Source organism: Astatotilapia calliptera, chromosome 6, assembly GCF_964374335.1.
Source record: "Astatotilapia calliptera chromosome 6, fAstCal68.1, whole genome shotgun sequence".
In the NCBI taxonomy this organism is placed as follows: Eukaryota; Metazoa; Chordata; class Actinopteri; order Cichliformes; family Cichlidae; genus Astatotilapia; species Astatotilapia calliptera.
In genome coordinates, this window is record NC_137427.1 from 8,913,744 (window position 1) to 8,941,277 (window position 27,534).

The 27,534-nt window shown below is 39.7% G+C and overlaps 1 protein-coding gene across 1 annotated transcript; it reads right to left on the reverse strand.

Annotated features, from left to right (window-relative positions):
• Window positions 1-2,353: 2,353 nt before the first annotated feature.
• Window positions 2,354-27,474, reverse strand: nomo (nodal modulator). The gene is given in 48 exon segments (XM_026170049.2): window positions 2,354-4,200; window positions 4,432-4,524; window positions 4,637-4,756; window positions 5,464-5,565; window positions 5,696-5,806; window positions 6,554-6,637; window positions 6,833-6,974; window positions 7,118-7,245; window positions 7,383-7,496; window positions 8,070-8,196; window positions 9,248-9,407; window positions 9,509-9,591; window positions 9,824-10,045; window positions 10,165-10,260; window positions 10,360-10,423; window positions 10,576-10,663; window positions 10,763-10,899; window positions 11,440-11,571; window positions 11,701-11,842; window positions 12,281-12,458; window positions 12,551-12,701; window positions 12,813-12,918; window positions 13,045-13,134; window positions 14,267-14,404; window positions 14,595-14,747; window positions 15,387-15,459; window positions 15,559-15,665; window positions 15,931-16,031; window positions 16,145-16,190; window positions 16,272-16,361; window positions 16,870-17,029; window positions 17,031-17,083; window positions 18,388-18,582; window positions 18,930-19,008; window positions 19,096-19,251; window positions 19,443-19,573; window positions 19,678-19,861; window positions 21,161-21,258; window positions 21,566-21,680; window positions 21,778-21,923; window positions 22,047-22,229; window positions 23,009-23,156; window positions 23,233-23,378; window positions 23,461-23,543; window positions 23,633-23,788; window positions 23,965-24,113; window positions 24,206-24,467; window positions 27,316-27,474. Coding segments are annotated over 48 exon segments (5,970 nt in total). The 5' UTR covers window positions 27,332-27,474; the 3' UTR covers window positions 2,354-4,068.
• Window positions 27,475-27,534: the final 60 nt, after the last annotated feature.

A 27,534-nucleotide genomic window follows, 5' to 3' on the forward strand; every position in this document is an offset into this window, starting at 1 on the left:
GCCTTCCAGCTTACCCATATACACTATGTTATATACTGCATGCTGTAGCCATTGTTACTGCCATTTATGTGATTAATTAAGCTTCATAAAACCTCATTAATTTGACTCTGTTAGCATCCTCCAGGGCTAAACAGCAAAGCCAATCAGAAGTGTTCAGTAGCCACTAGAGGCTGGCCCAAAGGCGAGTACATCCCTACAGACTCCTGTGTTAAAATGCCCAAAATTATGTTATTAAAAAGCATGTTAATAGCCTGGGACAAAAACAGGTTTTGGTGTCTGGATAGTGAACTGCATAATGAACTTTATTTTTTTTTATAGTTCATCTATATAGCATGTTTGCTTTGATTGACAGGCATCTCAGCAGTGGCAGCTGTAGCTGAATACTGTCCATCAGGTTTTACCTTTGCTAATTGGAGTCAATGAACTGGTCTTGACAATGTTTGTACTATTAGGAGCTTTTTTTAAATGAAGACATACAGTATTGTGCAAAAGTCTTCCATTACCTCTCATTTCCTTATATTTTGCTTCCAAGGAGCTAGACTTGTGGTCGTTTGAAGGTTTTCTTTGGAAATTGACTGTTTTCTCAATCTTTCAGTCCAGTCCTTGTACATGACCATTTTCAGTGGTGTTTGTGTTTGGCAAGCCATTTAACACTTGAAAGGCACCTAACTCAAGGGATGAACCAGCATGTTGCCTACACATAACAGATGACTTAGTAAAGAACTCATTTTTAATCATATCTTAAGGCATTTTGAGATTTTAAGCAAAAACAAACAACATAATTTGGTTCCACGTCTTTAGTCATAGCCAGAGACGACAGTTCGACAGGTCTAAAATAGTATTTTTGACTCAAAGAGCTATTAGCAAAAACTTGGCATATTTTGTGTGCAATGTGTTCTTAAAAAATCTGAGGAAACTCAACAAAAGGGGAAGGACAAGAGAAAAAGTCACAACCCTAAAAAAAAAAACAAAACCTTTCAGTTGATGTATGTGTTTGCTGAAGCCTCATCAGAAATGGTCTCAGTGGAAGGGTGTCTGTCAAGCAGCTATTCTTCAGGACGGAAACCAGGGACATGAGGCTGAGGAATGCCAATTACACAAAAAAAAAACCATGGTTTGGGGCCGGCGTTTTCAGCCAGTGGTGGTGATCTCAAAACTGATGTAACATCACTGTCAATATAGTAAAAGCATACCTGGACAGACAAACACACTGAGAACACTATCAGTCATGGATTGGCCTTCCCAAAGTGCAGAACTCAGCATAACTGAGGCAGTGCAGGGTCTTTACTGAGAACGTTTTCATACCAAATACTGATTTTCAAGGTTTTGGGAGTTTTTTGGCTTTGTGTTGGCTGAAGAATTTTGCGCAGCACCGTAATATATCTCGCTGTGCGGTCCAAGGCGTTTATGCTCCATTTTTGTATTTTAGTCATCTGCTAATTGCACTAATTTTCATGGTTAGCAGCTTGCTAAGCAATCTTGTTGGTGTTAGCTGATAACTTAGTCCAGAGTTTTGTGCAAATATGGTAAATTGTGTCTGAGAATTTTCTGAGAAAAACCAAACACATGCCAGAATACTAAACAAATGGGTGATGTAGAAAGCTACATGAATAACTCATAAAAATAGTGCATTCAGTTAATTTTAGTGTTCCTGTAAGCCATGCCAGCACACCAACAGGCAATTAACCCAAGCCTTGCAAGTGCTGCACCTTAGAGGTTGAAGAGGCATGGTTAATGCGATCTGTTCCCCCTGATGTTTCCTCTACTGCAGGTCAAAATGCCAGATGTGAGGTCATAAACCTGATCAATAATGTGGTTTGTTTATTATTAGTTGGCAAAGGCTAGTCAAAAAATACGAACTGTGATCAATTTAGCTTGTTTTTCCATCAGTTAATGCTTAAAAACTGTCCAGTGCTCCGGCTTTGTCTGATGCTGTGTACAAAGACAGGGTGGGGCGAAGTTCTCAAGACAGCGCAGAGCACATTTGTTATTCATGTGTAAGCTTCCTTTTCACACTAAAACAATAGGATTTCAGTTGAAACATATTCCTTTTAGGCAGCTCTGCTGTGATTTAAGCCGTTTAACCTCGCTTCCCAAAACATCAACTTGTGCAGGCTGTTCTCTAATGTGCCCTAAGGCACTTTATAACACGTACTGCTCGGGTGAAGGGGAGTAATGAGAGAAGTCAGACTCAGACTTATTGATTTTCTGAGTCGACTTCTTGTGATCCAGAACTGATATAATAGGAGTTTTGTACTGTAACACTTAAAGGATGAGGAGTTACAGTTCTTGTCTGTTATATTATCCTATAGCATTACACTGCCCCCTACAGGTAAAGCCATAAAAAAGGTAATCTTATTCCAGTCAAACTTTATTGATTATCTGAAAAATTAACAGATTCTGAACAAATGACAATTACACCCCACCTCCCTCATCTTCCGTCTCCCACCCCAACCAAAGTAATCAACTTCTGAATGTAGACTAATTGGAATATCTTTCAACTCAGTAAATAGTCAGTGGCCTTTTCATCTTTCTGTAAAAGGCAGCCACCGCTGAGTTCAGATGAATTCAATACAGAAAAAAAGAGCTGGGGTACATAGATTTCACAGTGCATTAAACTGCTCTGCAGTAAGACAATGAGCTTATGAAATCACAATCCTGCCTCATCAAGTTTATCTAAAGGTCATGAACGACCCTTTGTAGATATTCATTTTCGATTCAGTACATGGGTCTTCTGAAATGTAATTTAGCTTGTCACACATATTTAATCTTATGGAATATAAATGAGAAAAAAATGAAATCAACCACACTTCTGAAAAAACACGTCATAGCATTCAGACTAGGTTATCGTTCACATCCGATTAAACATGTTAATAAATTAATCAACTCTTAGTTAGCCCTATCACTCCCTACCCCGCCACCGCAGCCCATCCTTCAAAGAAAACAAAAACACAGTATTCAAACCAAAATTTCCCGCATCCTGTACCTGAGCAAACGGAGGAGTCAAAAAGTCTAACATCACACTTAACGCCTAATAAAATGCCATCAGGAGTGAATGCATTACAGTATTTCATTGGTGATTGACATTGACATTTGACTAACAACCATATTAGCTCGTTAACATCTTTGGTTGTCTTTCATTTGTAACTGGAAGTTACAGAGTCCCTTGTTTGTGATGGGATTATAAGGCTCAGTTCAGTCTTAGATCAAGTCCATGGGGACACATCAAGTTAAAAACATTTTAAGCTTGTGAAAAAACCAGCACATAGTTTGGAAACCTTAAATATCCTTAAGCCAGCGGTTCTCAAACTATGGGGCGGGGCCCCCTGGTGGGACATAAATCCACTGCAGGAGGGTTGCGGACGACCCAGGGAAAAATACAAAGTTAAATTAAGCTTTATGGCTATAATTTATGTACGGTATGTAAAATAATCAACTTTGCTGATGCTGAGAAAGTGTGTGTGTGTGTGTGTGTGTGTGTGGCATCTAAATGGAGGCATGCCAGGGAAAAAAGTTTGAGAACTGCTGCTTTAAGCTAACACTTTATCAAATTAAAGCCACGTTTCAATGACTTGGCCCCAGTGTTGATAGGCATACAATGTCTCACGGACCCAAACATTGTTAGGACTATTAAAATAAGCAGTGTACTCATTTAAAAAAAAAACAACAACAAAAAAAACCCACAAAACGCTGTTGTTGACCTGGATAAATTACAAATATAAAAAATGGCTCATATTCTATTACAAATATCAACAATTTTCTTAGACTAAGGTTAATTGTGGACAAAAAACAGTCTGTAAAATGTCAGCTATCGGTCCAGTGAATCAAAGTGGCAGATGAGGTGGAGGTGGTGGTGGTGGTGGTAAAGGGTGTTGAGTGGTTCATGTTGGGCTTCACCTGGGCCCTGTTTCAAACACACCTTAGCAAGCTAAAAAGTTCACTAGCACACACAGCACTTGGTTGGTAACAATGAAGAAGTGTAACCCTGGTAACCCATTGCTTTCCGATGCTGGGGTCACGGATGCTAGCGGGCAGTTTAGTGTACGAAGATGTGGCTTAATGTGCACCTCATGTTCGCCTGGCTTTCTGTCTCTTGGCCTGACGTTTGGCTTCATCCATAGCAGCACTTTCGCTGCTGGCTTGAGCCATGCTCCTCACTCCCTGGATGCGGCTCCCCAACTGTAACAAAAGGGGAATCACCTGCAAACAGGTCAGGAAAAGGCATTAAATGAAGCTTACTGGATCAAAAACTTTAACTATAAAAACCAACCATGCGACAACTATTAGAATTACAGGGTATTAATACATTATAGGCTTGGCCTGGACAAGGCTCACTTCTAGTGACATTTATTCCTCACATTTAGAAATTGACAAATCAAACAAAAGCTTGGTTGAATAGTCTGCCTTGATTAGATGCAACTTGTTCTGTACCTTCTCATAATTGTAGGCCGCTAAGAGGAGAAGTAGAGTGAGCGGCAAAGCTACGTAAGACCCCTGAGCAACATCCTGGTCGGGCACTTTACGCTGTGGGAAAGTGCACACACATTTATATAGAAACATACTGTTCTGTAACAAATAAGACAAAACAAATATTCTTTGTAGGAAAAATATATACTTAAAAACATCTGTATCTTACAGTAGGGTGGAAGGTAAGAGTGACATGTTTGTAGTAGCCAGTGGAAGTGAAGGAGACTTGAGGCAGTGTGAAATCATATTGGGAACGGGACAGTGTGGAGTACAGCATCAGTACGTAGCTCTAGAAAAGAGAAGAGAAAGGTGACTATGGATAAACAGCAGTGTATTCTGGGTCACGTTTTACTATGAATTACGTAAAATACGCAATTAAGGACTAAGTAAATGATATTTCAGTAGTGCTGTCAGCATTAACGTGAACTGACCCACGTTAACGCGTCAAAATTGGCAAATCCCTGTTAACGAGTTAACGCAGATTAGTGTGAGGGGTCACTCGGCGTTAATGCAGCTTAAGCACGTTAATGTTGCGTTAACACTGACAGCACTATATTTTAATAATACTGGCTTAAAAACCAAAAACCATCAAGTTGCTTTGCATGTTTCACAGTCGAAAAATAATCCTACTTTTATCTTATACTCGGCCTCACTGAACTGAGGGCCTGCACCACCTTCAGAAAGGTGTTTTACCTCCTCTCTCTTTAAAACCGCTCTCCCTTTAAGCCAGGTTTCTTCTGATTGGCTACTACTGCTAAACAGAAGGTTTGAACAGCATGTGGGTGGTAAATTTGCACATATGAAGAGCGCTGTCCCTGACATAACCATGTTAGGGATGTCCTCTCACACTGACATTATACATGTCTAATAGTAGGAAAGAATTGTCTTAGTGGTCTGAAACACGAACCTTTTGGCTTACTGGGATTACTAAACGTACACTGACCTCATTACTCAAACCAGTAAAAGCATAACAGGAGCTCTTTAAGACTGAATTACCTCGCCATCTCTGTCCAAAGGAGGGAAGTGAAAGAAAAGGGACTGTCCCAGAGAGACGCTGTTGATTGGATTGTCCAGATTGTCACTCTTGTACAATTTCACCTGGGGGGGGAAGTGTAAAGGTAAAGCAAAATGATTACAGGTCTAACTTATCTACAGCTAATGCAAAAGCCTTGTAGAGACTTAAAAGTTTCAAAAGAAAGACAAAAATGCCGGGTTTTAAACGTCCTACTGATAGTGTTGGAAGGTGTTCAGGAGACGTGATGATGTTTCCACTGAGGTCAAATTGATTGATCTGCCTGAAGGCGATAATGTTGACCCCTTCAATGTCACTACTGCCAACCTGAAAGGGAATATAGAGCTCATTATATAGATGTAACAATGAAACTTGTGAAGAAAATATCCAATGTGAACCACGGATCAAGTTTTTTGTTCAAGTCACACGGTGTGATAATAACAGAGAATTAAAGGGAATTAAGGCATTTCCAGCCTCGCGAGGGAGATTAGGAGCGCTGCACTTTTCAGACAAGCTAAAATTATGAAGTGAGAGGTTTAAACTTTGGCAATGGGATTATCGCTGCTTTTGTTCTGAATATTGAAAGGACCCATGTGATGAGGGTGCCGATAAGTCATAATCACAGGGTTCCCACAGTTATTTTAACAATTCAATTACTAAAGTTTTCCATAGCCCCCTTAATAGTTTTCAGAAGTGTTAAAGCAGTGCGAGTACGACTTGAAAATGTGTGCAAAATTCCTGAACTTAAAGCACTCAGTGAGCTTCATTTAGTAGCAGCTTTGCCTTCAAGAGTAATCCAAGTCAACTCTGACCCACAGCTTTTAAGTCAAAACAACATACTTCCTAAACATAGATAACTGCACCATTAGCTACTGACAAAAAGTCTAAATATGTAGCCAAACATGTAAAACTAACCAGTTATGCTTAAGCATGTGTGCCTTCATGACACTCAAGTGACCCCTCTCATATTTAAAGCTCTAAGAAACTTGGTATAATTGTAATTTCTCCACCCCATTAAAAGCCAAAGATGCTGAACATCTGCACCAGACAAACTTGAAGCAAGCTGCTGCCTACCTCTATAGCTCTGTGTTGCGGCAAGGCCCTCTCTATGTGGTCGTTGCCTTCAGCTCGCAGTTGAATGAGATATTTGCAACCCGGCTGCAAGAAAAACATTAAATGAGTTAGAGGTATAATCACATACACTCCATTACAACTGAGCAAATCATATACAGCTTACAAATCACACTTTGCAAAATCACCAGTTTCCCTAGTAATCCAAGACAACACCTAGAGGCCATGATCTGTTTCAATTCTCAAGTCTGGTCTTATTTTAACAGCTCATCCCGTCCTCACCAGCAGACCCCTGAGTCTGAATCGGCCCTCCTCATCAGTGACCGTGTCCTCGCTGTAGAGGCTACAGTCTCCCTGACCCACGGCCTCCACAGCCACGTCCCACTCTGCATCCCCGTTGAGAGACTGCACCATTCCGTAGCAGCTGAGGACAAGTGTACAAGACTGCAATGAGCACATGTGCAAGCTGCAGTACCCACCAGCAGATGAGTATAGGCTCAGTAATTTGCACACTGAAAGATATTCCTATGCTTGCAAGCTAACAGTGGACAATGTACACTCATTTACCTGTACGCAGTTTTGATTCCAGTTATATCAATACTGAGGTTTTCACCCTCCTCCACTGTAATCATTTGAGATGCCGGCTCAAAGCGGAACTCCTTCATCATGGGCTTGAAGTAGTACTGACCAGGACTCTGAGGAAAAAAAGGTGGGAAGCAGAAAATACAGGATGGACAAGTGAACCAAGACACAGGGCAAAGCATCCCTAGAATTACCGTCAACCACCAACAATGTTTGGCAGTCTGACATACTACTAAAAGAGGTTTCTTACCAAGTTATTGAAAGTGAGGATGCCAGTGTCTTGAGTCAAAAGGTTGGAGCGAAACTGACCCCCACTCAGAGAAAGAAGCACGCCGGCGAGAGGCTGACCGTCCTCCGATTTGATCTACAGCACAGACAGAATACTTGTTGATTTTACTGCTAGACAGGGACCAAATCAATTAAACCCCTTTAATCTTTTCACAATAAAAGATCACACGGAGAAAATATAATGAAAGCCCGTGGCTCGAGTGAGCGCCAAATTGTGGGTGTAATCAGGCTGACAGGTGAGCTTAATTTCAGAGAAGATGTACAAGTGAAAAATAAACATGGGCACAAAGCTCTGTCAATGCTGAGCAGAAGATTTCAAAGCAATTTATCACACAGTGTGAAAAGGAAACTAATACTGATCATTTGTGTCAGGATCTCACGGTCGCAGTAGGTAATTGCAGATCCTTTTAACAAAGGGCAGCACAAAGGCAGTGTACTGACAGCACGCGGCAAAACACAAAAAAAACATTTTTCCAAAACATACAGTAACAAGTACTTTTCATTATGTCACTTATTTATCTCATGTCCAACCACCATAATCACTGAGGGTTAGTAGTTGTGAACAAACAGCTGGACAAATATAAAAAGTACCTAAACGTCTGATGATTACTGGGAGGTAAAACATGCACGTGAGGATGGCTGCATATACCTTGAAGGTGACGCCAGCCAAAGCAAATGCCTTAAAATCTCCCTGGGTGCCCTCCACGGGACTCAGCACGAAACCTTCTTTACTTGCACTGATGTCGTACTGCCGGTCACTGTGGAGCGGACCCACACTGAAGAAAAGCGGGGGAAAAGTTAAGTGAAGGTCGGAATTTCTTCAAGATACTCGTTTATTACTAAATGCAACGTGATTTGAACACAAGCCAATCTATAAAGCCTATTATAACGTCAATACTAAAACAATGGAACAATGTCAGCGTTAATCTCATTAAAATGACGCCATAACCGCCAGCTGCACGGCGTCAACGCGCCTCGTTAACGCCGTGCAGCCTAACGCACGGGGCGATCCGCGTTAACTCGCTAATGGAGATTTGCCGCGTTAATGCGGTTATGGCGTTAACGTCATTTTAACGAGATTAACGCTGACAGCACTACATACAACACAAGCTTTACTCATGTGAAAGAAAAGAGGCATGTTTCTTTGCTCTAAGGACACAAAGTCTACTTGCAGCCCTGTGAGGCTGTCCCCGTGACCCTAATTTTACAGACTAAGATGCTTACAACAGCATCAAGATCGCAGATCACAGGCTTGATAATATATTGCAAGCCCTGCTTTTCTGCATACTGATTCAGCGCCAATGTCTCTAATGCCACCTGTGCTTTCGCTCTTATGACAAGCCAAAAATATCTGCTGTAAAAATGCTAGCCTGGCTGATGCTTCGTAAGTTTCCAGGGTTTTTTTTTTTTTTCTTCAAATAAAGAAAAGAGGAATAAACAGGTGAACACAAAAGTCATTGAAATTCATCCTCTGGGCACCATGAACATCTGGGGCTCCGAGGTAATGAATCCAACAGTTGTTGGGTTATTTCAGTCAGTAACAAAATGATGATGGCTGCGCCCACAGCCATGAATCTCAAACCTTTTTTTCTTTTTTAACTTTAACTTTTTGGTCCTAAATAGAAAAGACTTCACACCTCACTCCAGGCCAAAAACCTTATTCTTTAAAAAAAAAATGCATTTATGAACTACCCTGTTAGTATAATGACTTGCTAAGGCAATAACATTTATAGCAGAACCCGAAGGCAGCATTACCCGAATGAAAAATGCTTGAATATCCTCGCTCTCATTTTCACACACCCTATTTTTATCACTGTGTTCTCATACCTGTATGCTCCCATCTCATTAGTGGCCACAGTAATGAGTGGTGTAGCAGCGCCTCTCTCAGTGATAGATATTTCCACACCTTGTAGCTCTGGTGACACCTTGCCTTCTAAGAAAAGACCTGCACGACCGGTGATGTCCACCAGCCGACCTGGACACGACTCTGTCAACAGCAAAGATGCGGTTTATTTAGAATAACCTGCGTGGGTTGTATCAGAGTCCGTTTTAAGGTTTCCAATAGACTTTCTTCTTGTGTGAATTTACCTCCGGTGATAGTTGCCTCTACTTCAGGAGGGTAGAACAACAGCTCCTTCGAGGAGGGAGTCACTGTGATCTTCTCACCAGCCCTGCATATTTACACAGAAAGAAAAAAATCACTAACAGCAATGAACAACAGTTCTAGACTCAAGTGAGCCTCTGATGGTTATTATTAGCAGATGTCAGAATTCCACTCTTAATTTCTCTCAAGTCCTGTTAATTTTCTACAGAGATATAAAGCTGGAATTTCCAAGTTAACACTAAAGTGAACAGAAGTTTTGCCGTCAGCCCTACATGGTATTTTAAAGAGCAAAAACTGACCTAGCCCAGTAGGAGAACTCATAGTGGAAAGGGCCTGTCAGTTCATCAGCCTTTTCTTGGATAGGAGGACTATCGTCTCTGGCACCTCCTTCCTCTTCAGCTGCACGGCGTTCTCGCTCCTGACGTCGCAGCTCGATCTCCTGCAGTTGCTGCTCCTGCCTCTGCTCCTCCAGGCTCCGCAGCGGACCCAGCACGAGCGCCGGCTCGCTCTCGATGGACGACCTGACCAGGGGGATGAGGTTTTAAAAATAAATAAAAACGCTAAAGCTGGTCATTACCAAACACGCAAATGCACGGCAGCATTTGAGCATACGAGACTACTCATGCAGAGTCATAATTACTTGATCGTGACTGTGACGTCTAGAGTCTTGTCGGTGGTGATGAGTCCTGTCATGTGATGCCGCACTGCAGTCAGGGTCAGAATGCTGGGGGCTGAACTGTTACACACAGGTCAACAGCAGTCATTAGAATGCTTTGGCTGCATGGTTGCACTGCATTAACCCAGAAATAAAAACACACGACGTTACATTACTTACGTATCGTAGGTGTAGAAGTCCTGCTCAAATTGGTGGCAGGAGCGAGGGGTGACTTTGTAAACACCTGGACAAGCCATTTTTGGCTGATTACTTATTACGTTCCAGTGGTATATTTAGATAAGTCGGACATGGTACAGTTGGTACAGTCTGATATTTTTTGATTATGCTAATTTCTCCTATGTTGAGCTAATGAGAGGTCAGAATAAAGAAACTCACCAGGCTTGGAGAGGCAGAAGCGGTTGACTCCCTTAGAGAGGTTGTACACGCCAACGTTTTCAGGTTTGCTGCCATCTTGGAAGAACTCCTGTGCAGCACCACACATTCAATAATACATATGGAAGTGTAAGCATCTGATCTAACAGGCAGCATGTAGTGCAAGTGGAGTGAGCTACTGATTACTAACCAAAGTGATGGCATGGGAAAGGGAGCAGCGCAGGATGTAGCCAATCTGTCTGAACTCCACCCCCAAGACGTCCGATTCCAGAACCTCCACCTCCACTGACTTATGTTTCCAGCACCACTCCTCGTGAGAAATACTTACTACAAGTGGTAAAGATTAGAGAGAATAAAAAGTGAGAAATACATTTTAAATGACAGGGGGAAAAAAGAAATATGTGAATTAAATATGTCACACTATTATAGGTGGAAAAATATCACAAGTTCCGTTCAGGATCTTTGAATAAAAAAGAATTTAAAAAATGATTGCACACATATTATATATAAAAACTGTCCCAGCAACACTATAAACTGAATAAACATGCATGTGTGCAGATCATTTGCAGGCAGTGAAAGAGTTTGTGTGGAATGAACAGATGGATCCACATTACCAGAAGGTGGGGAAACACTAGTTGAGTAATGGCATGCCTGCTGAAAGCTGCTGCTATAAACCAGTGATTGAAAGGCTGATGATTACCCGCTCATTTCTCTATTTAAGAATAACTACTATAACTTTCAAATAGAAGTGTGCATAGATTGAGGGGTTTATATTGTACAGAATGCTTGACTCAGTTGTTCCAGTGAAAACCTGACTGCATGCAGAGTTTACATATAATTTAAAAAAACTAGAAGTATACTTAAAACCTTTGTATTTCCCGGGCAAAACGTTGTCAAAAGAGAAGCTGAGGATGTCGCTGCTCCCAGACAGAGCCACTGCCCTCCTCTCCCCCTGCCTACTCGCTGGCTGCAGGGTTACAGAGAGGTCGTCACAGGAAGCTAAAGGACAACCAGAGAACACAAGGTTGGCTCGTGTGAAAACATATTTCTTTATGGATTAAAGCTGCATCTTTGGTAAACGTTGTCTTCTCAAAAAGACTGTAAAGTGTAAATTACTAAGACTTTTACCTAGACAGTACACCTTTCCAGAAACAGAAGCCATGAACTGGGTGAAAACTAGGTCTGTGAGTGGTTGATCCACAAGGGAGATGTCCAGGGCCTGAGGCTGCAGAGCCAGGCCTGCTTTCACCTCTGCTTCAGGCAGAGATACCTGAACACACAAACAAATATCCTTTTGCTTAAAACCATATTTTTTAATCAAACAGCTACATGAACACTAAGCTTAACTGCTTTGGTTTGATGACACAGATGAATCTGTATTTCTGAATTAAAAAAAAGTTAAAGATTTGGGTTTTTTGCTTTCCAATGACAAATGAGTTTTTCAGATGATGATCTGTTGCAACTGTTAAGCCGTAAATGTGCAAATATCATAGAATATGGGTAAAAAGCACCATCTGCGCTTTAGGCAACATGACATCTGTTCATCTTTTAGGAGGCTCACCAATTAAAATTTAGTATGCGTGACATATGTCGGTTTCTTGTATATATTTAATACCATTTGAATTAGCTTTCAAACTGATTAAATAAGAGGTTATAAAAATTAAGATATGGATATGTCATATAAAATAAAATGCTGCTCGAGTCTTACATGGACACTGTAGTCTCCGGGTTTGGCCTGAAAGCAGAAGGCCCCCTGATGGTCAGATTCAACAGTCCGAATGAAAGCCTTGTCTGTGCTCTTGTGCGTCAGAGTGACCTTGTAGCGACCTTGCTGCTTCATGCCTTCAGGCAGGCGGCTGATGGAGATCTGGCCACAAACACTGAACCTGTGTTGGACCAAAATGAGGAAGTCATGACAATATGAAGAACTACACTGCAGCTAAATTTATGTAATAAGCTACTAATTCTTATAACGTACCCTGCTGTGACGATATCAGGAAGTTGAGGCGTATTAGGAGCGATCTTCACTGTGACTGGCTCGAAGAACATGAGCTCTTTGTTGACACGGATGGTGTAGGTACCAGCTGTCATGTTCTCCAACCGGAAAGAGCCATCTTCTTTGCTGACAACTGTGAGGACAGAGTGGTAAAGCAAGCTACAGTTTAAAGTGTGACAGAGAACCACTTCAAAAACTATAGTTAGATATTCTACTGAAAACATGAGTCTTCTTTTGCGATTACCCTTGATCTGGTTGTTTAGGTAGACTGTAGCATCGGGCACACCTTCCCCATCAGGACTGTTGAGAACCCGGCCAGTCACAGAGAAGCCCATCACACGGAAGATGGGCTACACATAAAGAGACAGAATGTCAAACTTGAATATTTTGCACAAAACTTGTTTCCTTTTGAAACTTGCTGATACACATTAATAATAACTATTTTAAAAAAATTAAGATATAACAGTTCTCTTTACCTCTAGTTTCAAGCTGTTGTGTTCCACCTTGAAATTCATCCTAGAAGGAGCAACATCAAAAGTGATCCTTTCTCCTCTGTAGAAAGGTATCTGAAGTGAAGGATTTCACAGAAGCACATTTAGATGGAAAAACGATTACATCTCTAAGATAGAATTTCATTGTTCGCAAATAAAAATGATGCTTTCATAAAACCCATCATTCATACCACCTTGTCTCTTGTAGTTATATCGGTAAAAAAAAAAAAGTTCATACACATGTAATTCCTGCACTGGATTCGGATTACCTAGCTAAATGTGGGGTGGATTAGAAAACAGGAAACATAAAACATATTGTAGTTGTCATTACAATATATTGTAATACAATCCTATGAAAGTCTTTGTTTGGTTAATTTAAGTAAATCACCCAAACCTCTTTAAATGGCGTTAGAGCTGTTTAAATAGTTCAAATAGTACTGTTGAAGTAAAATTTGTGTGTGTGTGTCATCAAGTTTAAAAAAGCAAGATTTAAATTTGCGCTGTTTTTGAAATACTGAGAGGAGTAATGGAATAACGAGTACCTGCTGTGAGTGGTTGGATAAGGAGCTGTGAGTTTCATCACCTCTAACTCCTCAGCAAGATAACAACTGACTTTACCGTGTCTCGCTCCAACTCTCCTGTTTACTTTCTATTCAGGCTCCAATGTATTCAATTAGGAGTGAAGCAGCTTTGACTGATAGGTGGACACCTATGCAGGTGGCTATTCTGGCAGCTGTCTGCTAAGCTTGACCTCAGCCAAGCCAAGTCACTGAACATGAACTCAATCATTTTTGTGCTCTTGGTGCTTTTCAGAGATTAATAAGGCTGTATTTGTGGTCCGGTTTTCGGATCAAATTGTAGTACTCTATTTGTATGTTATGCAGCGCTAATTAGAGTGTATCTATGACTGTCTAATGCCCTGTTAGAGTTAATGGATGTAACTTGCTGGCGCTATCTGATAATTAAACACTCCACCCTCTCATCCAGAAATAGGAAACATGGAAGCAGCCAAATAGAGGCTTCAACATAGGAATTCACAAAGCAGAAGATGATGTAGCTAATCTTATGGCACAAAGGAAAAGACTTCCTTATTAAATCAAAGTAGCTGCACTGTGTACTTATACATCATTTGGTCTTCTGTTGTATTTCTGACACAATAGCTCAAATTGACAGCAGTCTTCTGTTGGCTTTTGCGACAATAACTCACCACAGTGTACTCGCCGCTGGCTAACGAAGGAAAGACAAAGACACCATCATCTCTGGACAGAGCGCTGCACAGGTATACCAGCGTGCTGTCTCCAGAATCTGCACCCTCCACTGGGGAAGTATTACAACCACTTATGTCCTGGAAATGACAAACATTCAAATTGAACCAATGGAGCAATGCGAAATTCAGCATATTCCAGAAATTAAAGGACGTGGAAAATGTGTTAAGTTAAAGTAAAGTGTTAAAGTGTGATCATTTACATATAATGTAAGACGGATATGAAAAGTCGACATATTTCTGTGCAAAAATGGAAATTATGGAGGTTTACCTCTCTCTTGACTGTGGCTGAGTAAAGCAGGAAGGTGACCTCTTTCATGGGCTCTCCATCACTGCGGACCTCCCCCGAGACATCGTAGCCTCCAACCACCAGATGGTCAGCGGCCGGGGCATTTGCATTGGAGACGTGCACTGAGGTAGTACTCTATATGAAGATGGCAGAGGTCACCCATAAGTTGCATTAAGAGATGGAATAATGGCCCTGTCAGGTTCACTGTGATTACTGCTGGAGCTCATTAGTTATAACCTTGCTCACCTGACAAGGAACTGTATCAGCTAAGCAAGTAGGTGAATAATGAAGTTTTCTACCCTCAAGCGATACAGAATCAAACAGACCTCTGAGATCATGCATTCTCTACAGTATTAATGACAGTACTTTAATTGGAAACTGGGATGCTGTGGTACTGAGCATGATGGCAGGTGGGTATGGGGGGGGGAAATAATGTGGGAGAGCTTATTCGCATCATCAGTTACAAATCTGACAGTGTATTTTTGTACACAGAGATTTTAAATCTTTCACTAAAAGTTTACCACACTCTTTTTTCATCTCATTTTAACATCAGATATGAACCAAGTTACACTTTGTGTCATTTATTTTACATCTTGCAAAGTCCAGCTTTCTTCAACAGTCCAAAGACATGCATGATAAGTTGATCATCAATTCTAAATGGGGTTTGGCGGATGTAAGATGTAAAAAACTGACATGAGGCACTCATAATAGAACATGGACAACACGTTTTTAACGCAACGTGCAGTTTAATATCGATTGCTAACGTGAACAAACCTGTTCGAGAGTCCAGGAAGGATGAGAAGCTGTGATGTCATACTTTCCTGGTAGTACTTTAAAGAAGGTATACCTGTGTAAGCAAAAAACCACAAAAAAAAGAAAGAAAGGGGCAAGTTCATTTCAAACATCTGTATAATGCAGAAACAAACATAAGGTGTGAGTAACTTACTTTCCTCCAGGCTGTGTGGTGACACTCTGGAGCTTCTCCCCTGTTCCGGCTCGGCTGAGTTTGACTTCCACGCCAGCTGGGCCCATGAGATGGCCCTTACTCAGAACCTGAGCAAAACACAATATATTTGAGGAAACTAGACACTAATCACCACTTGATACTACTATTTATTTTATCAATAACCTGTGTTGCATTGGTTAAAGAAGCTTTAAAGCGCTCCAAAGTTTTCTTGCATTTAGATAAACCCCTTCAAATGTGTCAAAGCAGTTTTTTTTAAATCACACATTTTGCAAAGTAGACAGTCTTGACTCTTAAACTTTCTGTCCACATACTATAACAATCTAAATTTCTTTTCAAGAAGACCATTCTCACCGTTCCTGACACTGAGAATCCCGTAAAAACAAAATTGATGTCTTCTTCTTTCGTACAAATGTCACTGACTCCATCCACATGCAGGTCGACACTGGTAGGCTCTGATGACAGTTAAAAGTCCAAAAGGAAAAGAGACCAGAGAATATGGGACAATGCACAATGGCTTTTATATGATAATTTGTGAATTATGGGGATGTTTCTGTGAGAGTCTTACCAAAGCTCCACCCAAGCGGAGGCTCGATCTTCAAAACGAAATCTCCCTGCGTTAAAGTGACAGCTTGATTAAATTCACCATCAGTGAAAGAATTAGTTAGAGCTAATCAAATCAGTTGCTGGCATACCTTGTCATAGAGAGGGATCATGAAGTAACCATTGATTGGAGCACAATCCGTTTGATATTTCAGTGATCCTTGTTTGGTATATAGTTTAATCTGAGAATGAAGAACACACAGTGATCATTAATCATAATGAAAGTTATTATAGTGTTCATACTATAATAACTAAACTGAGCGATTTATGTCAACTAGCAACAAAGAAACAATCTAGTCTGTCGGATTTAGTTCATTTCAATATCTTAATTAACCAAATTGCTAATCCCATGTAGCCCGTGAAAAAGAAGGGATTAGGACGGGAGCACTTACTCATCAACGCCTGCAGGTTTTAGGATTAGCAGTGAATGCCTTGTGTGATATATGGATATTAATGCGGAGTTACCATCAGCTATCTAGTAAGTAGCTAAACCAATGTCAAACAAGACCAAACTCACAAATGTTTGCGAGCAATCAGAAACAGATTAAACACAAACACACTGCTTTTGTATTCATTTCATTCAAACTGTCATTGAAACGAAAAACTCCGCCCAACCTTTAGCTTTCTACCACAAACCAGCTAGCTGCTGGTTAGCTGCTAGCACGCTAGTCGGGACATTTGCACTCTCACCTCGATCAGAGAGTAATTGATTTCAACGTCGGATTTCACGAATCCACCGCATGCCACAACTATGTCATCAGAGGATACGGCCAAGAACTGGGAGTAGATGACACCGAACAAAATCCAAAGGGATCCCATTTCTGCCCGGATCGTAATTCTGAGCATTTTGAGTGGTTGAGCCAAGCAACCGCACGCTGCCTCCGGTTCCGTACCAGCTGAGGGGCTGTCAATGAACTGTCACAGGCGGCGTCTGCAGCGACCTCTGGCGGGTAGGAGGTGCCATTTTCTCCTTCGCTCACGGCCGCTTGTAACGTTTTAAGTTGTATCACTGCCCTCTTCTGGTTAAAGTTACAAACGTCTACGTTTTTACCGAACCCTAACATCCCTGATCCATTTTCTAACATCTCGGTTGTTGGAGAAGACATTGCTTTTTCATATTCTGAAGTATCATACCCTGCAAAATACTATACTTAAAGTAGGAGGAGAAAAATACCAATTAACTCATCTATAGTGTTAGCGTATTGTGTTGGCCTTGTAATTATTCCATTTACTTTTTCAATAGCCAATTCGTAATCTTATTATTACCCTCTCCTTGATTACCCTTTATCACTTTTTTATATATCATCGAACTGCCTTTTGTCATAGCACCATGACAGAGATTTTACCACCATTTGACTTTTCAAAACAGTATTTCACATTCACTTATATCAGTTTGTTCCATAAAATATCTGCATGATGAGACTGACAGAGTGAGATTTAAAACAATTAAATGAGAAAATATACTTAGGAAAACATTTATTTCATATGTACAGTACCCACAATCAAATTAAGGCATCATGAAAGTACAAGAGTATTTTCACCCAAATCTGACAAAAAAAAAAACAAAAAAACAAACAACCCCAGAGCAGGGACATTGTTAATAACATGCCCACAGTCCAGAAGATATTTTAAAAAGGTACTAAAACTAAGTAAAAAGTAGTGTTAAAAGTAATTTCATTCAAAATGTATTAAGCACAGTCATAAATATTCATTTGCATATGCAACAACACCCACAAATAAACAAGTCAACAAGGAAGCTGTAGTAAAAAAACAAAACAAACCCCCAAAACCCTGCGTTAATACATTTAAAGTGCATGAGATTGAGAAAAGTTTTAAAAACAAGTCCAGTAGTTTAAAAGAATCGAAATCCTTCTCAGAAGGAAAAGATTACATGCAAGTAAATACTCTGCAGCTCAACAAAAATAAAGTTTTGATTAAAGGAAAAAAATATTTTTGAGATTGTCAATTCATATATTCACAAATATTCAGACTGTTTTTTTGGACAAACAAACAAACAGCAAAAAAACCCACTGAAAAGGTCAGAAGCACTGTGAACAGGATATTTGTTTACAATGCAGTGTTTTCACAGTTAATTAAACACATTTAAGATATTAGTCTGAAAAGTTCAATTGTCTGCTTAGACAATTGAAGAATTGTCTAAGCATGCACCTCTGCTTTGTTCAGTAAAATAAGGCCTTTGCCTTAAACTTGAGTGGAGGAGCTTGGAGCTGCATGGGCCAGGAACACCGCATCACTGAAATTGGTGGCGAAGCTAGTGTGGTAGCTAGGACTGCTTCTGCTGCTGCTGCGGCGGGGTTGGAATTTGGATTGTGGGGATCTCACACCTGAGCGCTTCTGGGCCTGGCACAGCTTCTGGATCAGGAAACGCCGGTCGCGGCCCTCCTGATTGACAAATTAACACAAACAGATTTCAGTTCACACTGTATTTGGCAATAACTGAATTGATAACAAGAACACTCAGAGTACGCAACTCCCCCTGAAGGACAAGAGCTATAATAAAACTGACTTTTTATGATGTTTTTATTACTGATATCGTACAGAACATATTGAAAAAATAAGGTGTGTAACTTCGACTAGATTTTCACCAACAATAAATTAAGCCGTTATCTGTACCTACAATCACACAAAATTTGAAAACGATATCTTTAAAAGTGTGGGCACTAGACTTCTAACAAACGGAACCAATTACATACTCCCTCCCTTGGGGGGGGGGGAAGAATAAGACCTACCATTTCTAGCTGGTGTCTTAGTTCATTAATGACCCTCTTGTGTGCTCCAGCAAGTGCAATCACATAAAACATGGCCAAACTGGAAAAAACATGGAAACAAAGTATAAAATTACAGCAGAGGAAAAACAATGTTAAAAAGGTGAAAATATATAATAAGAGGACCAACCATGTGATAACAAAGAAAGAGACAGCAAAGGCCTCTGAAGAGAGAGCACGAAGAAGCTTTTCGACTCCTTTGGGTAGCTGAGAAACTGTATCTGGCACCACGTACCAGGAGGTTTCGTAATTAACAAAAGGTCCACAGGCCCGAGAACAGTTTATCCTGAACAAAAAGGAAGTATAAGTGAGTGCATACAAGTAAGAGTTCCTATATTTATCCATATTAAGAAAAAAATAATTATATGGCAGTGGCCAGATTTTGACCTTTGGCATGAATATTTTTGCTAGAGGTTCTTTTAAAGCTCCATACAAACTATACAAATATAATTAGAACACAGTGTGAACATTACTCACTGTGCTATACTAGCTATGACAGGCACACAGGCAAGAGTCAGGCCGATCAACAGCACGCCGAGGAAAAAGAAGTTGGAGCTGGATGCTCGGAAAGGACGTGTGGCTGGACGACAGTTTTTGATTAATGATACCTAGCAAACAAAAATTTGCAAATGAGGCTTACTAGAATATTTCATGCTTTTTTCCTTCACTCTTGCAAGGAAAAAAACTACATGCATTCAAACCAAAATGTCACCTTCTTGATGTAAAAAATAAAGAAATATTTGAGGGTGCAGATAGCAGGCAGCAGTGGGCAGTAGAAAGTGCCGATCCAGCAGATGGTCTGACCATAGACGATCTCCAGTACATTCTGAGGAATAGAAAACTCCTGTTGGCTCATCCATTTAGCCAGGGCAGAATTACTGTACCTCAGAAGCAGTCTGGGTAGGATAGAACAAGAAGGACAAAAATGACTAAAGCAGAAATAATCAGAGAAAACAAAGCCTTCAGTGACAGAATAATTTTAGCTACATTTATTTAGACTAAGCTAACACTAAAACTACCATATTTTTCAGACCATAAAGTGCACCGGATTATAAGGCGCACTGTCGATGAATGGATCTGTTTTCATACATAAGGCGCACCGGATTATAGGGCGCATTAAGCGAAACAAAACAAGTCAAACTTGACTCAACTCATTCCTCTTTCTTCCTCCACTTCCGTACCATTGATTCATTAATGCTGAATTCTCTCACAGCTGCTCTATTCCCATGTTGTTGCAGTATATTAATGACTAACCTTGTATTGTGGATGGATTGTCTCAGTTGTTCTCCTGACTGAAGTTTGGTGCATTTACAGCATCCTGCCATGCGATTGCATTTGTCCCTAACCATCGGGAACCCTAACGTTAACTTTTATCGAGTGGAAAAAAGTTAGCGTTCATCCTCCAGTTTCACTGTGTTTATGTTATGCTAACATAGCTGTGTCATTAGCGATCACGTAGCACATCATTATATACCAGTTAATCCAACTTCAGTAACTCTACAAACATCACTGCTGTTTAGTTTTCTGTCCTTATTTATGCTGGAAGTGATAGCAGAGCTGTACATTTTAATTTTTTCAGAAATCTCAGTCAGAACATGCTATATCATGTTTCGGTGTAAACTAGCGAGCTAACTTCATGCTAACTTCTAACTCTGTTAAATTTAATAAATTCTGTTTTGATGGATGCCTGGATGTTAAACTTAATTGTTCCACCTGGTAAAGCAGCAACGCTGATCATTTTATTAAAGATGAAGGAATTTAGACAGTTTCTAACTCTCAGTGATGTCGCAGTATTCATCTAACTTTGGGACCTGAAGCGGACGAAGTTTTAGACCCAGATTACTCCGCGAGGCTCCTGACTACAGTAGCCGTAATTCTCCGACAATCCATCCAAGCGGTGCGGCTCTGTAGCTTAGTCGAACTAAAACATTTTTGACAGATTTTTTAGCGCAGTGTACCACATAAAATCAGTTCGAGGTCAGCAAGCACAACCAGAATTCACACATAAGGCGCACCGGATTATAAGGCGCACTATCGAAAAATACGGTAGTCCAAGTCAGCTCCTGTAACTGTTACATTAGAGATTCTTAATCTTTTATGAAGGTGACATGTTTACACCTCTTCAAATGTCATGAGATGATCACAAAACTAGATGAACTGTACTTTTTTTCTACTGTGGATAAATGAGGTCTTACTTTCGAGGAAACTCCACAAAGATGGTGACGGAAACGATGACAATGAAGTCAAAGATGGTGAGTTTGTACATCTCTTGGCCCACATGCGTTTCCCAGCACTGTCGACAGCAACAAGGATATAGAGACTGGATTTTACCATACATACATGTCACGATTTAAGAAATGTATTTTATAGGGTGATTAGGAATATACTATTTTTTTTAAATACTTTTTTAAATTAAAAGTCTAAGAGACCAAAATATGGGCACATATTCGTGCAGTTACACTTAACATATGTAATATTCACATTCTAACACATATGTATAACAGCTAATGCAAAGATACAAATGAGTTTGACACTGGTACCTGTGGCACTACCCCTGCAAACCACTGTATATTACATTATGGCAAAAGAGGATTACTTACAGGGTAAAGATCGTGGTTGTAGCCACAAATACAGGGATCATCTTTACATTTAGTGATCCGAGACCAGACAGAAAAGAGCAAAACCACAATACTGGTTAACCGCATGAAGACACACCTGTGAGGATAGGAAGAAAGAAGGCAAATCAGAAATACTTTCAAGTTCAAATCTGCATCTATGAGTAAGCAGGTCAAAACACAAGACTCCATTTTACCTCATAAGAGTGAAGCGGATCTCAAAAGCAGGAGAATAGTCCTCAAAGTTGATGATAAAAGAGAAAAGTACTGGGGTAATGAAGTTGGCAAAGGTGATAACAATTGAAGGTAGATACTCAAAAATGAGATCTACTATGAAATTCACCTGCAAAAGAGGAGAAACAACAAATACCTTTTATCCTGTGTTGCCAACATTTACCAGAAATTTCTACATAAAGGTTGAATCAAAGTGGGTGGAGAGAAAGAATATTAAAAAAAATTGTCTTACCTTTTGGTCATTCATTTGGGCTTTCTGGGAGAAGATAGTGGCTAAATAAATGCAGTAGAAGCAAGCAGCCAGTACACCAATGACGAAAAGATTCAGGATGAGACGGATGAAGTAAAGCCGACATTTTTCTTTGTGGGTGCGCTCTGCTATTTTCTGCTTGATCTTCTCATCCTCCAAATCAGTCTAAAGATATAAAAATATGAATTTTAAAATAAGGCAAGGCAACAAAATGATGGTGTTTGATTATTAATTTTCTTTACTTTAGACTCATCAGTAAGACTAATGAAGTTTTTTTTGTTGTTGTTGTTTTTTTAAACTCGCTTTTGGTTGATTTTGATTTTTATGTTTTAGCTTCTGTGAAGCACTTTGTGATTTTTATCTTGAAAGGTGCAATATAAATAAAATTTTGCTTTTACTTTACTTTAAGGAACATCAAGGGACAAGTGTAAGCAATTCTCAGTGATGTATTGCACCCTCTCTAACGTGCATATGAACTACTACCTCCAGGACACAGGTACAGGGTAGAGCTGCATCAACACTGAAAACAATTGGCAGCTATGTGGCAACCAGGGACAATAGAGAGTGAATGACATTCAGTGACTTCATGTGGTTAGAGGCTAAATAACTGCTGGCACTGTGAAGCAGGCGGGACCTGTGATAAATTTATTTTAACTTCCTGGTGAGGATTTGAAGCGACTACCAATGATAGCACAGAATACCGCTGATTAGCATGTGACCCCGGTAGTAATGCACGTGGGAACTGGGGCCTTGAATGTCACTAAAGCCATAAAAGTAGATTATATTAAAATGCACATCTTATTTTTACTTTAGAGTAACTGTATGTAGCTGCTGGGGTGCCATGTAAGCACCCATTTTTTCAAATTAGTTTAAAACAAATTTGTAAACTGGCCATTGTTTTGACTAGCCAGTTTTACAATCATGCTTCTGATGTATAAACTAACCTTCAGCTCATAGAGCAACGTCTTTTTCTTCAGCTTTGCAGCATTCTCACTGGTGATGCAGAAATCCCAGCCAGCAAAGATCTTGTTGCAAAAACTCTGAAAGCAATCCTCATCCTGAATCAGATTATGTTTGAACCCAGTGGCAGACCTTCGAAGGAAGAAAACACTCAAGACCACATCTCATCACATAAATGTTATTTCTTCTGAGTTTGCCTTTTTCATACCTTTTAACAATCCAGATAAGACTGAGGAAGAGGTACCCTATAGTGACCAGCAGGTATGCCAGTGCCAAATTATAAGTTATGTGGGAGAAATGGATTTTTTCCACATTGTAGAAGCCGTAGAAAAGATAGGTCTGTTCCAGAAAGCCCTGCAGATGAAGCACAGCAGGTGAGTACAGAAACTACAGAGTGGACTCTTTCTCAGGAGACTAATAATGTGACAACACTTACTTCACCAGAAAGCAGATCAGTAATATACTTATGATAGTTAACAAGACCTCGACGACTGCCACTTTCATACACGCTGCAGTAACCTGTAATATAACAGATAAGCTAAGCTTTTTCATCTTTCTTGCTTAGTATATGCTTCTAATTGAAACAAACAAACAAATAATCCTCTCACTATCATTCTGGCTGAAGGTGATATTTCCTGAAACATGGGGTGCAATGATGATGGGCAACATGACAAAACCGAACATGAGCAGAAAGATGATAAAGTTGAGTGTGACCAGGAAGCGCAGAAAGGAGAAGTAAGACAGGATCCCTGTTCCAAACATCCCTAGTGACAAGTGAAAGAGGCAAAAAGGGAGAACTTAAGTCTGACATAACACAAAGGTACACTTTGTCTTAGCAAAATTATAATTACCGATTAGCACCATCTGAACAGAAATCCAAACAAGTCTTTGAGACCAAAGAAACAATTTCTGTCAGACAATCTGTTTGTCTTTCTTTTACCTTCTATTAGGTGGATGTCTCCCCTCCAGAGCTTCAAAGAGCTCAGCCATTCTTCGCTTTCATCTCTCATCCTCCTCAGATACTTGCGGGTGCTTTGTCGCCACTGTTGCCAGCTGCTCAACTTTTGAGCATCTTCTGCACACCGTTTCCTAAAACATCAAACAGTCAAATAAACTCCTGACACACAAAAACGTTATTTAGCTATTAGTGAAAGAAGTCATAACAGACTACAGTTTCCTACTGTTTGCGTTTCTCAGCCATGGGCTTGGCTAGTTCTCTGATGTGTCGCTTCTCAGTCTGACTCTTCTGTTTCACGGTTTGTCTTACAAAGGTGTTTATACCCCATTTCCCACTGCCAGATGAGCCAACCCTTGCTCTAGAGCTGCCTCTTTGTTTGGAGCCAACAGTTGACGACTTCCTGCGGTACAGCAGGGACTGGTAACTGGGGAGCTGGTCCAGCAGAGGGTTACTGCTGATTCGCCCACTGTGATCAGTGACAAACACTTGAAAAGACAAACAAAGTAATGTTTCTTACATGACATTTATTTTTGCTCTTCTGGAACAGATGCTAATATTGCATCTGTACAGAAAACAAAACTCGATGAAATATACATAATACAAAGTAATATGACTGTGTTTAACACTGAGCTAATTACCCCTGCATTTTCACAACAGTCACTTCAAATCAGGATCAACCCATCCATCCATCCATCCATCCATCCATCCATCCATCCATCCATCCATCCAATCCATTCACGTCCACATAAAAATATGGACAGCTACACGATTCACTTGATATTGGGCTAGCACAGATATATTTCTAAGGATGTATATGTTGTCTGAGATTTGCATAAATTAAACTTTTTTTTTATTTGCAGACTCAAGTTGGATTCAAGTTGAGATAATAACTACATCACCATGCAAAAGACACAAACCATCCCTCATTTCTTCATGTTTTGCTATGAAATTGAGAAATAAGTGCAGAGATCTACTGACAAGTGCAATCATGCATAGAAATAGCGTAAAAATGCTATATTTGTACAGCTGTACTGTACAAATACAATGCAGCTTGAAAGTCAACATTTCATTTGACCACCTTTATTCTTCAGCACAGTCTGAATTCTCTTAGACAAGTTTGCTTTTTATTTTTTTCCTATTTTTTTCCCCTCCATATATTCAGTTTTATCAAAGGACCACCACACACCATGACAAAAGAAATGAGAACAAACTGATATTAACATAGTGACTAAAGATAAAATTTAAACCATGAAAAAAAAAAAAAAATTCCAGAAAGGCTAAAAAAATGCTCATCAACACCATTTAAAAAATAGGTTGTAGCAGTGGAGAGAAAAGTACTACCTAGAGCTCCAGCAGGAGGGGCCCTTCCAAGCCAGGAATGAAAAAAATGCTTTTGTTTACATTTTTTAATCCCTATGTAAATTATGTCATAATTAAACTGCCTGAATAAATCTGTTGGATGATTACAAAAATAATAGAAGCTCTCTGCCAGACTTACAAATTTAGAAATGGTTTAGTCCAACACACATTGAGGCTCAACCTTATAGCACAGTTACTTTATTCTCTCCAGGTGACTGCTAATGAGTCTCATTACTCATGTCTTTCTCCAAGAAAGCAAAATTGAGAAATGGCATTAAAACAAAAGAATTGAGAGGCAAAGGAGGTAAACTGAGTTCACTTGTCAGCCATTAACACATTTCTTTCAAAAGGAAGGTCAGCAAAGATAACAGCTAACAGGTTAAGAATGGTTAAGAGGCTGTTGAAAACGTTAAATCAATATAGGATGTCTCTCAAATTTACCAAGCTAAACTTAACACCATTATAACATGTGGCCATGAATTTCAGAAACAGCCAGATAACCAGAAGCAGGTCTCCTCCAAATTATTTGACACATGATGAGCTCGTATCTTGAGAACAAAAAGTTATTTCAAGTAATCATTTGTTTCGATAGCAGCTTGAACTGAAACTTTACTAAGACTAACATCAAGTAGAATTCTGCTTCTGTATGTGGAGCCAGCTGTTAGGCAAGCAAGGCATTTTGAGGAAGCTGGTATATCTTAAGGCTTAAAATACCGAACTGACACTTCTTCTTAATCTAAATAAAAAAGAATGAAAAGGAAAAAAAATTCACATGCCAATAGTTTCGTTAGATGTAGCTTTTTCTACATCTAGAAAACCCTCTGGTAGCATGTCTGTGGAAACCATTTTTACGTATTACTGAATCACCTGGTTTATATCTGCAAGACCTTTAAACTGCCATATGACTTCTGTTTGATAACATCAAAGTAAAACAAACAGAAAATGGCTGTCACAAGTTCAAAACATTGAACATATCATAAATCTAATTTAATCTAATGTATTTTTAACATACTTTAACATACTGATATCAGGTCTTCTCAAGGTACTGTTGTTATAGTGTTGGGATTCATTTAAAATTTCACAAATATAAAGATAGCTACATTATTCGCAAGAGTTAAACTGTGCCTCAATGATCAGAGTTGACCTCTGACATGAGCCCCAAAAGGATGAAAACTGAAAAATTATACTTCAAGTAAGAGTTTGTGTAGCAGGGTGAGCAAGAACATGTGATAGAGGATGGTGGAAAGGAAGAGAAAGGGGGAATTGAGGTTGCACTGACTGAGAGTGGTGAGAAGAACGAGAGGAGGACAGAGTTTTCTAACACTTTTCTAAGTGACAGAAAACTGAGAAGAAGCTGTTTTATATTATGGGAATAATAATAAAAATCAATACAAATGAAGAAAATGATGCACCCTTAAACTCGACATTCCACAAAAGTAATTAATGATAAATTGTAGATCACAGGATACTGATATTTCAAACTGTGTACACTTATGAGCTTTTAATAGATTTTTAATAAGTACTGTATACGAACAGGTCACTACTGGCTACCCTAATGTCCCTAACACCCTGCGCCTTATAATAAGTTTACACATACAAACAATAACATCACGTCACAACTCAAGTATATGTATCTACAGCTAACAAAAACATTGTTAAAATTCGACACTCCTTTTTACGTTTGCCTCCCAGGAGAAAAGACAATGGCTAACCAAGGGAGCAGACTGTTTTATGAGCCGACAATTGAGTTTCGACACCGTAAACACACTCGAGCCAAACCAGACAAACAAAATCTCTTCCTGCTCTCATTTGAAGGTCTTCCTGTAATCGTTATATGACCCTCTGTCAAATCATTCACCAGCACAACAAACTTTTAGCTACTTTTTAGCGGCTAGCATTATTAGCTAGTTAGCTAATGTAGAAATAAATTGGGTTAATTAATGTTCTGAAGTAATGCACGAACTTCAAAAATACCTGAGTCGACTTCCATTGTTTCCTTTCCGACAGAATAAATACAGCTATTTATGTATTAGCTAACAATTAACTATCAGACTTCGTCAAAAACAAGGAGTTAACTCTCCCAGCTGTCAGGAAGATAATAGCAGTCTTTCCCAACATCTACTTCCTGGATGTGGATACAGCTCCGGGAGCGACACTAGCTATTATTTATTTATGTTATATCTGGGTGTCGTG